The sequence below is a fragment of the Sander lucioperca genome, chromosome 4 (genome assembly GCF_008315115.2).
Source record: "Sander lucioperca isolate FBNREF2018 chromosome 4, SLUC_FBN_1.2, whole genome shotgun sequence".
Lineage (NCBI taxonomy): Eukaryota > Metazoa > Chordata > Actinopteri > Perciformes > Percidae > Sander > Sander lucioperca.
Genome location: NC_050176.1, coordinates 4830850 through 4842401, shown reverse-complemented (window position 1 = coordinate 4842401; position 11552 = coordinate 4830850). Strand labels below are relative to the sequence as shown.

General features: G+C 37.9%; 1 protein-coding gene across 1 annotated transcript; it reads right to left on the bottom strand.

The window, feature by feature from the left end:
- Nucleotides 1-5710: 5710 nt before the first annotated feature.
- On the bottom strand, nt 5711-10288 carry LOC116039548 (group XIIB secretory phospholipase A2-like protein). The gene is made up of 4 exons (XM_031284412.2): nt 9929-10288; nt 8649-8737; nt 7447-7612; nt 5711-6262 (listed from the first exon to the last, which is right to left on the bottom strand). Exons 1-4 carry the CDS (start codon nt 10194-10196, stop codon nt 6144-6146), a joined length of 642 nt encoding a protein of 213 aa, XP_031140272.1. The 5' UTR covers nt 10197-10288; the 3' UTR covers nt 5711-6143.
- Nucleotides 10289-11552: the final 1264 nt, after the last annotated feature.

Sequence of the window (11552 nt, the reverse complement as noted above, 5' to 3'; positions counted from 1 at the left end):
ATTGCCCACAGTAGATTACTGAGTTAGCATTACCAGGAGGTCAGAAAACCATTCATTTACAAGAGAGAGAATATGTTACAGATGCATCATTGCATTTCAAGTGTTGCATACTTAGCCTAGATCACATCGCACATTGTAAAGTTATTTTATGAATGAAATAGACATATTACATACCTGAGGGACAATTTGGGGACGTTTTTGAATCATTTACAATCCCGTAATTGTCTCCATCTGTTGAAAGCCCGACTTTCGCCCATTGTCTTTCACTTTCCCTTTTAGCTTCTAGTTGTTCTTTGTTTAATTTCCTTCTTTTCTGTGATGGTCCTGCCCCAGTATCAGCCATAACTACAGTAGATAACTTCTGAAACAAATTTAGAATAAAATTAGGCTTATATAAAGAAATCTCCTGCGACCTTTTACATGGCTGGATACTCACTAACGCAGGCTTTTCCAGTGTTACTCCAAAATCTGTGAAAAATTATATAAAAATAGCGTTCTTTTCCTGTTACAGGTCATTTATGATCATCGGATGGAAAAATACACAATTTCATATTTACATTTTAAAAGTTACATATAGTCACTTTAATTGCCAGTCTGTGTTAGGTTTTAACCATTTCAGCACTACATTTCTGTGAATATCACTACTTTGTAACTCTCTTTCTATACCGCTGTTTTTCTCTTGGTGCTGTATGAATGTGATTAAACAAAATATGTTTTGCAGGCTCTGTCGTAGTTTGTAATATATATTTATATCATTATGTTTTCTGGTTCTTTCCATTTTCCTGAACATGATACCTCAGGAACACCTTAAGGGATAAACTGATTCGATTTTGGTGGCCAAGCATGTGAACACATACAAGGAATTTATCTGTTTTTGTTCCTCCAAATGAACTAACGCACTGATAGAAATAACGTAGAACAACAACAGAGCTTAACAAAGTCAAGTCAACGCGGCACGGTGGCTCAGTGGTTAGCACTGCTGCTTCACAGCAAATAGGCCCTGCAGAGTTCGATCCCTGGTCCAGGCCTTTCTGTGTGGAGTTTGCATTTTCTCCCCCTGTTTGCCTGGGTTTCCTCCATGGATGTATTAAGAGAACCTCCCACCATAAAGACAAGCATGCTAGGTCACTAGGACAACAATTGAAAATTAGCCAGCTGGCTAACACTGGCACATTTACAGGATTTTTTTTTTTTTAACAATTTTTTAATTGATTTTGCAAGAAATGTTGATTAATGTGCATTGTTCTCATAGATACATCTAAATCAATTGTATTAATGTATCCCTATATCACAAGTCACAAAAATTTGTCTCAAGGGGCTTCACTGTCTGCACAGCAAACGGCATCCTCCATCTTCAGACCCTCGACTGATGGGAAACAACTCCCCAAATAGGATCATACTAAAAGTTTATAATGATAAAAAATAGTTCTAAGATAAAAAAAAGAGCCATACAGCAATTGAGAATATAAAAGAAATATTAAATAAAAGCAATGGTGTTAGGACAAGGCAAATTTAAATTTAGGCAAAATCATTAAAATATAGGTGTTGAGCTGTTTCTTACCATTATCAGCAAATGTTGCTTGTCTTAATTGTGATGGGAGTTTGTTCCAAACCTTTGGTGCATAATGACAGAAAGCTGCTTCACCATACTGTGTGTAAACAGCATGTTTCTCACTGGAAATTATTCACTGGAAGCATATTTTGACTAAATATTATTAATAATAACACTTAATGCATTTTATTAAATTCACTACATATAGGCTACTACGATATGAGTCTGGACATTAGTGTTGAACTTAAGATCGGTCTTTTTGAAGGTCTCGTCTCTTAACCGACCACATTTTTAGATAAAGATGAAGAGGACTGGATTTTATATCAAGACCGAACAAGACCACAACTGCAGGGAAACCCCTTAACTGCCTGTGCATTGTCTGATTTATGTTTAATAATAACTGTGATTGGATGTAAAACTTCCTGCTTCAATTGCAACCAATAACTTTATCTTCTTAATCTTTTATTCGGATCCCCATTAGCTGCTAACAGTGTAGCAGCTACTCTTCCTGGGGTCCACATAAAACATTCACAACATGCATAAAAATACCATACATACAATTTTAAATACCTGACTTAAATAACGACTCATTTCTAATTTTAAATGTGTTACTGTCTCCCCAAGCACTCCCGAGAAAGTGAATAGAAAGGGAGACAGGAGAAGTCTTGTCTCGGTCTCAACCCCTCAAAGTCTTGGTCTTGACTCTGTCTCAACCCCTCAAAGTCTTGGTCTTGACTCCATCTCAACCCCCCAAAGTCTTGGTCTCATCTCGGTCTCAATCCCTCAAAGTCTTGGTCTTGTCTCGTTCTCAACCCCTCAAAGTCTTGGTCTCGTCTCGGTCTCAACCCCTCAAAGTCTTGGTCTCGTCTCAGTCTCAATCCCTCAAAGTCTTGGTCTCGTCTCGGTCTCAACCCCTCAAAGTCTTGGTCTTGACTCGGTCTCAACTCCTCAAAGTCTTTGTCTTGACTCCGTCTCAACCCCTCAAAGTCTTGGTCTTGACTCCGTCTCAACCCCCCAAAGTCTTGGTCTCGTCTCAGTCTCAACCCCCCAAAGTCTGGGTCTCGTCTCAGTCTCAACCCCTCAAAGTCTTGTTCTTGACTCCGTCTCAACCCCTCAAAGTCTTGGTCTTGTCTCAGTCTTGATACACTCTGGTCTTGGTGATGTCTTGGTTTGAGTGGTCTCTGACTACCTAAACTACAACACTGCTGGACAGACATGGATGTAAACTGCTGGCGGAAGAATACACATGTGAGGTGGTAATTCTGGTTTATTTCTGAAAATGGCCAAGTCGTATTTTGCATTTACCCACCAATGGATGTACCCATACTGAGCAAAGTCCTAAAAGAATGGACATGTATGCTGTTGACACAAACACTCACTTTTACCTTATCATGCTCAATGTTTGACAAAAGATAGCTTGAATTTAGTATTGTTCATTTTAGAATAATTACCCATTAGTGGATGGATCCTAATGATCCCCTGACTTTTGTTCTACTGCCACCAACATGTCAGTTTTTAAAGGTACTCACATACACATACATGTAGCGAAATTCATTTTCTGCATTTTAACCCATCCCTCGAGGGAGCAGTGGGCAGCTGTTTACAGCGCCCGGGGACCAACTCCAGATCTGAGCCAGTGCCTTGATGAAGGGCACTAACTGGAGAACCTAATCTACATAACCCACGCACACACGGGGAGTATGGAGCTAAATCAGGGCCAAATGTTTTGTTAATTTGAAAAGAATATATATAGTTGAAAAACTTAAGCTTGACATTGAAAATTTAACTTTTGGTCTAAAACTTGAAAAATAAAACCATGTATTCAAACTAAAAATAAGTGTACCAATTTTTCTTTCAGTCTGAATAAAATTTAGATTAAATTCTGGAATTATTTTGAATAAATTATTAATTATCATTTTTCACTATTTTATTTGTTTTCAGTTCCACATTTCATGGTTTCAGATTCAAAACTTATTTTTTTTTTACGGCTTCAAATCTTTTTTTTCAGTTTCAGATCTGTTTTTTTCAGTTTTAGACTGTCGGCCCTGATTTTGCGTAGGGGGCGTGGCTTCAACTCAGAGGGGCGTGGAATTATGAGTGACAGCCTAACAAAGAAGGCAGAAAACTCTCAGTTGTGTTGCCTTTAGGAAATTGTGTTACTGCGAGAACTATGACTGAATGCTTTCTATCCACTATATACATGTGATTTTTACTACATAAACTGATGCCAGTGACAAAGTTCCATTTAAAAAACTGTTTTGGACAACATGTGGTACCAATTACACTATACATATATATATATATATATAACTGGACAAAGCTGGAAATGAAGCATCGCTAGCACTAAAGTTATAGCATTCACTAATGTTAGTTTCACACTAGCTGGTGTTTTTACACTAATTTCAGCGTCCAGCTCAAGTTTTTTGACTTTAACGTGTAGTGTCTTTGTTAACCTCTGTTTGTCAGAATGACCATAACTCGACAGTGGCTGAGATGCTTAATTTCCAGCTTTGTCCAGCTGTCCACCTATTTTCCCTTTATGTGTTAATGACAAAAAAATGCCACTGCGGAGATAATGTCCCCAAGTATCTATTAAAAAATGCTAATATCTTTCACATGTCTTACCTGTGCGCTGGCGCCAGGGTTGCCTTGGCGGAGCGGACACCATGCTGACTGCCGAGTGAATACTGTGGTGTATACATTCAAAGTCGTACATGGAAGTGGGAGAAGTCATTGTTCCTGCTGAACGGCACAATCTGGCACAGTTTATTGCTCTTATAGTGTAATTGGTACCACGTGTTGTCCAAAACTGTTTTTTAAATGGAACTTTGTCACTGGCATCAGTTTATGTAGTAAAAATCACATGTATATGGTGGATAGAAAGCATTCAGTCATAGTTCTCACAGTAACACGATTTACTGAAGGCAACATGACTGAGGAGAGTCTTCTGCCTTCTTTGTTAGGCTGTCACTCATAATTCCACGCCCCTCTGAGTTGAAGCCACACCCCCTACGCAAAATCAGGGCCAAAAGTCTGAAACTGAAAAAAAAGATTTGAAGCCGTAAAAAAAATGAGTTTTGAATCTGAAAACATGAAAATGTGGAACTGAAAACAAATATAAAAGTGAAAACTGAAAATTAATAATTTATTCAAAATAATTCCAGAATTTAATCTAAATTTGATTCAAACTGAAAGAAAAATTGGTACACTTATTTTTAGTTTGAATACATGATTTTATTTTTCAAGTTTTAGACCAAAACTTAAATTTTCAATTTCAAGCTTTAGTTTTTCAACTATATATATATTTTTCAAATTAACAAAACATTTGGCCCTGATTTAGCTCCATAGGGGAGTATTTGCAAACTCCACACAGAAAGGCCTGGGACGCCGGGATTTGAACCCAGAACCTTCTTGCAGTGAGCACAGTGCTATCCCCTGGCCCACCATGCCACCACCACTGTGTACTGTCCATTGCGAGTACGACAATGTTGTAGGACCATGCTAAATTGGTGGAGTATACTCTTTAATTCTGACCAGGTCAACACTGTAAACATTAGCTGAAACTAGAGCTTAGACCTTATAATTACAGTCTATGGCTTAGGCAAACAAAGAACAGCTAAAAACAAGCTACGTCTGACAAAATGGAGCTTACAGATGTGAATGGAGCCACATTTGACAATGAATCGGAAAACATTTAGCTGTAAAATTGTCAGTGTACAGAAGATGAGCACTTAATAAACCCATTAGAGTCAATGCAGCCTTTCCTTTTTTCACCATTTTTGTTCCCCGTTTAGAGCTTTAGTTAAGATTTGGACCCAGTACATAAAATGTATATAATATTATTTGGATACCTCATTAGCTATTCAATTCACCTGACAATCAATAGCTGCAGTTACTACAACAGTAATTTATCATAACGTTGAATGTAAACTCCCCCCAAATTCTCAGAATAAACAGTAAGGACATGACTAACATGTCCACTGTTGGTAATATTAGCATAGTATTCTCTCCATTTATTATTCATTCCAACTTTGTTTTTGTAGGATAAATATTATTTTTTTAAGTACTCTAAGTTGATTGGCTAATGAAATATACTGATCAGACGACTTCTGGGTAAAGAATGCTGTCAGTAGTATACAATGAAATGAAACAATCACATTCACGTATGTGTCAATAACATTTATTCATACAGTAGACTATACTAAGTAGGACATGATAACACACCCAAAGTATGAAGCACAATAGGCTATCTATGGGTTGCAAAGTGGAGTTCACGCAGATATTTTTTGCTTTTCCAAAATCATATGCCTTTGCCAACAGTATTGGTTCTAATACCAACACAACAGACAACAGTGATGCACCTCTATAATCAGACAAATACAATGTGGGCTTGCAGCTCAAGTGAACTTTCAACAACAACATCTACATTTTGCTGCAAAGTAAAAATAATGACTTTGAACAAAACCAGAACAATAACTTTCAAATAAATTACTGAAGTAGTCACAAGTCTTTGCAACACCATGACTCACATCTTCTGATGTGTTGCTGTAGTTGATACTGTTATAAATAGGAGAGTGGTTTGCGCTTGAATCTAAAGTTCATCTTTCTCCTCTCCCTGACAGAAGCATGCTGCTCTCTGGCCGTTCATGTAGGGTCTGCAGCCCAGAGTCCACACTGTGTTGAACAAGGTGTCTGCTACCGTTTCACATGCTGAGGAGAGAAAGTGACAAAAACAGGAATGGCAGTCAGTACAGAGCAGTAGTTCTTTAGTTTTTAACAGTCTACAGACCCCAAATAACATTTACACATACATGAACTGTGTGGACAGGATATGGACGTTGTTGGTCAATAATTTCTGTGGCTTTTTGGACCACATGCTTTTCCCAAATAAAACACAATTCTCTCTGCTGAACTCCAGTTATTTTGGAGCAGACCTTCACGATGCTGTTCCGAGTATGCACAAAAGAAGGTATTGTTTGACATTTTCTGAGATTTACTCCGCATACAGTTAATTTCATAGTACACTGAATTATCAGTAGGCCTATTGACAGGTTTTAAGCACTTGAGCATTGTAATCATTTGTATAGGTATCACAAGAATTATTTTCATTTAAATAGGCGATTGGTTTCGGGACGTTTGGATCTCTTCAAAAGGGTTTTATACATTACGTTAAGCACGCATTTATAACAATGAAAACATGATGGAGATGTAGGCTTCTGAAAGGTCCTCAGACCAGCAGTGAACTTTTCCAAGACCACATGTTTTTTTTATTTCAAGCACGGCATTTTAAAGATTACTGATAAGTATCACAAGTGGTCATCGTGACATCATTTTCAGCTGTCACATAATGGGTTTATGTAAGTCAACCCAGGCCATGCCCATAGTCGCAGTTGTTGAATTGTTAAAGGTGAAGTTGAGAGAGAATGGTGCTGAAAAATGGGGATCGGCTCAGTGACCCTGCCCTGGATAGAATAGAAAAGAATCAATGTTTATTGCTATTTGCAGGGCTGTACGTTGAAATTTTTGTGTGATGCTCTTATGCCAGGATCACACTACGCAAATTTTTCTTTCATGACAGTCACTATGTCAGACTAGACAGCCATATTGCCAAAACTTCTTGCTGTCTCTTCGACAGACCAGCCCCCAGACCGAGTCCGCTCTACAAAAATATAAGAAATAAAAAATATAAACTAAAATATAAAGTAGGAGAACAATATAAAGACAAAACTACTCATGAATATAGACATTATTGCACCTGAGATTTTTCACAGTTATTGCACACAGACACACATTGTTATGATATTGTACTTGAGACATACTGTACATTATATAAAGACTACTTGTGAATATATACATTATTGCACCTTGAAGTAAAGGTTAAAAACATTACTAACCTTCAACTTTTGACACAAAGCCAAGGCTCTTCTTGAGGTCAGAGCAGATGCTGTGGAGGCACCAGCGGAACTTGGAGTCGCAGCGGTACTTGTTGGAGCCGCACGTGTCGTAACACATGTCCAGCTGATTGCAACACTTGGTCATGGCAGGGATGCCCATGTCCATCTGGTACACAACAGAGGTGATTAATGTGTTAGTATGTGTGTGTGTGTGTGTGTGTGTGTGTGTGTGTGTGTGTGTGTGTGTGTGTGTGTGCGTGCGTGTGCGTGTGCGTGCGTGGGGAGGGGGAGGGGTTACAGGTGGTTATTTTGGCTGTACACTAAACACTGATTCCATTCGGTCAAATGTAGACTTCTATGAATATTTCTGGACTGTATGAAAATTATTAGGGGCAGGGCGTTAAAATATTTGCTTTTTTCCTCCGAGTTTTATATTTTTTTCACCTTTGCCAGCGAGATTTTTTTTTTAAAGAATAATATATTTTAAAAAATGTTTTTGTTTGTCCCATGGTCCATAAAGCTGTGTTTTGACATAATGCAGAGACACAACAGTCATGTCTTTGCATTGGGACTTTTATTTTTTCACTTCACAATTAAACAGTAGCTGGTAGAATCATACTGTCAGTCTTAAGAAACAGTAGACATTAATCTTAGATCTTTAAGGAGCTGGCCATTATTTAACTAGCCAAGAGTCGCTTTAACTAAAATATAATGCTAGTTCAGCACAACCCATTCTGTTCTGCTAATTGGTGAAGCAAAAATAGTACAATGCTAAGAATCTCTGTGCCCCTGTTCACTTAATGTGAGTGGTAATAACCACAAATGTTCAAAAATAGACAGAAGCTTGAATGTTCAATAAACATTTGTTATGATTTCCATAATTCTGGCAATTTTTAATTGTGTAAGAAGCATTGTTCCGTTAACATGATAAGCTTGCAAGTGGGGCTAAGTTTAGATATAGAGCAGAGGGTGTTGCAATTTCTTAAGTCAAAGGGAGGGTCCAAAGCAAATATTTAGAACTCTGGGTGGGGTCTTGCTATTTAAAAAGTCAAACATAAGTTTCGTCCCTTTTCCCAACCCAAATCATTTTTGTACAGTCCCTTAGGAATGTAGATTAATTTTTTTTTTATACCCGCATCAACTAAATTTCCAAGTTCCATCAATCCATATGAATTTGCCCTGAATGGACAGAAGAAGCATACCCCGTCTGGTATAGGAAGACCAAAGAAGTAGGAGGTACATCCATCAGGTTCTGGCATCTGGTAGCCAGGACGAGGAAGAGGAGCTTTACCTGAGAGGGGAAGCAAAGCAAAATATCAGATGTATGTCACAGCGGGCCAGTGCTGGCTGGTTTTATAACCATGTGGGTTCAAAAGTAGATCCATGTATGCACATAGAGAAACAAAGGTTACTTATTTGGTTCATATCTTTTCACAAGTTATTAGACACATTCACCACCAGTCACCACATGAAAGCTCTCCTATAATGTTGGGGTCACAGTCCATTTCCAGGCCCTCTTCCAAATGATAACAAAGATGATAAGAAGTTAATTCTACCAAGGGTTAAGTATCAGAGTATTTTTTTATTGGGTTTACATCGTTGCATTTTTGTTACACACAGGAAATGTCCAGACTACCGTATAACCACTTAGTTTATGATGTAATATGAATGTATTATCCTATAAGTATACTGTGAGTAACCATACTTAATGCTAATTTATTGAAGAGCAACACAGGAGCATTTATGCAGAGATAGATTGTGCATTGCATACACTGTTAATACTGTCTGATAACTGTTTAATAGTAATAATGATGCTAAATGTTTGGATGAATCAAAGTAGAAGTAGTTTATAATGTGAATATTTCAACTTATTTTAAAAATCTAATTTAAATGAGAATTTGCTTCATTTCATATTAAAGACAAAATTTACAAAAATCACTATTCCGATGCAAGATTTTACTTTCTCCACAGTGCAAAACAAATGTTAACAGATGAGAGTCTAACCTAAAATGTGTTCTTATTGTGAAAAGCCTGCCAATTAAAAGGCTTTGATTGGGTTGGACCCATATATGTTCTGTACTGTATATGTATTTTTTAGTTAGAAGAGGCAAAATACTTTTTGCCAATAATCAATATTTATAAATTTGACAATTTTTGATTCCAAAAAGAAGGAAGTATTTTGCATTCTCCCCAAGAACTGTGTCATTAATGGGGTGAAAACAGCATCACCTGGGGCGTAGGACACCCAGCCCTAGTCTAACCCTAACCCTTTCCACCGCTATCAATGCTAAAGGGAAACTGTAATACATTTCCTCCTTTCAATTAAGATGAAATTGTAACATATTTTGAAAAAAAACAAAACAAAAAAAATCATCCAAAATTAAAATACCAATGGTGGACCCCACTGGCTGATGAATATCATTATTATTCTAACCTTAAGCCATACTGCGTTAATGCTTACTCATCCATTTAAGTGACTTACCATATCGGCAGCGGTATTGGCACACTCCATCACGTCCACCCATGAACTCTAGCATTGAGTCAAAGTATCCACTGACTGACTCAAAGCCGCCCCGCACGGAGTTCATTCCCCACTCTGCGTTCTCGTCCTCGGCCTGCGAGCCATCGGCGGCCTGGCCCGGTGCTGGTGGTGTTGGTGGTGTTGCAGCTGGGTCCTCAGTCTCTTGACTGACTGCACCGTGGATGAACAGGCCCAGCAGGAGGGGAGCAATAAGGGCCCAACGGGTCATTCTGTAGCTCAGACAGCTCCACACGAACAGTTAGAGTTCAGAAACTGAGGGAACACACTCACAGCGGCAATACTGAAACTGTGTGCGTGCCCTGAACTTTGAGCCATACAAAGAGATGGCCTCATATGTGGAAGAACAAAGTCCAGCCTCTATCTCCTCTTTTTTTTGACATATCTGAGCTTTTATCACTCTTGCTGATTAAAGAGAGGCAGAGTGTACTTGTTCACCATTCAGTCAAGTGGATTCAATTACATTTTAATCCCATTCATTTAACAGTTAATCTTTCTTGACATTAACATAGAATAGCAAACGGGATAGAGTGGATTTGCTGTAAAATCAGAGAGCATCACCTCTGTGCCCTGCTTCCTTGTTTCTCAAGTCAGTTAAATTCATGTGCAAGGTGTCTGCCATTATACAGAATTAATGAAAACACCTAATTATACATCCCACATCTGGTAGCACTTGCTACTGAAACCTCCAAACTAGCTCATAACAGCATTTCATGTATCAACCACATAGGTGTTTGGTCAATATGATACAATGATTTTGTAAGGAAACTGAGGCGAACTGAGTGTGTGTGTGTTGTGTGTGTGTGTGTGTGTGTGTGTGTGTGTGCGTGTGTGCGTGTGTGCGTGCACGCGCGCGCGCGTATGTTCAAAAGCAGGTTTCTGACGTTTGTTTGTCATAAAAGCACGACTAAATATGGATTCTCTGAGGTTATCTGGTGCACTGTGCATGCTTGAAAGTGTAGGCTTTTTCATTGATTTGATCTTTTTCTGTAACTATACATTATTGCATTTGCTAAAGTATTTGAATGTGTGACTTTGTTGTGACTGTTGTGTTACCAGACCACAGCTTATTAGTTTATCATGGCAAGTGTGTACCCAAATGTCAAGGTTTTTTTTTTTTTTTTTTTTTTTTTTTTAATCAAAGGGCAACAGCAAATGAAGATAATTCTAATGTGACAAGACAGACCTCCGAGTCCAGCTAAGGCTTTTTAGTAAACTTGGCACTTTTGTGGGCTAAATTTCAGAATTTTCAAAGGGAGACATGATGGCAAATACTTTACGAAACGACACTCATCACAACAACCATTGATTTTCACAAAGAACATGTAAATACTATTCAAATTGGGAAATACAATAATAAACAGAAAGTTATCACTTAACATAGGTGGAGAGTCAAAGACAAGAAAGAGAGTCAAAGTCTTCAAAAACAAAAGGCACTGATAAAATAACATTTAACATACCCATCAAAGTTATAGTAATTGAGATATAAGACAATGTAGGCCTAGTTTCTTAGCGTTTAATGTTTAATCAATACACTTTGAAAGAAACTTAATATATAATTTAAAGT

What these genes read in the sequence shown, in the direction of transcription:
- LOC116039548 (XM_031284412.2), bottom strand. Translation starts at nt 10,196, where the DNA reads ATGACCCGTTGGGCCCTTATTGCTCCCCTCCTGCTGGGCCTGTTCATC. An exon ending in GTCTTCCTATACCAGACGGG is followed by an intron (nt 7,613 to 8,648) that starts GTATGCTTCTTC and finishes GTTGTGTACCAG; the next exon opens with ATGGACATGGGCATCCCTGC. An exon ending in CTTTGTGTCAAAAGTTGAAG is followed by an intron (nt 6,263 to 7,446) that starts GTTAGTAATGTT and finishes TTCTCTCCTCAG; the next exon opens with CATGTGAAACGGTAGCAGAC.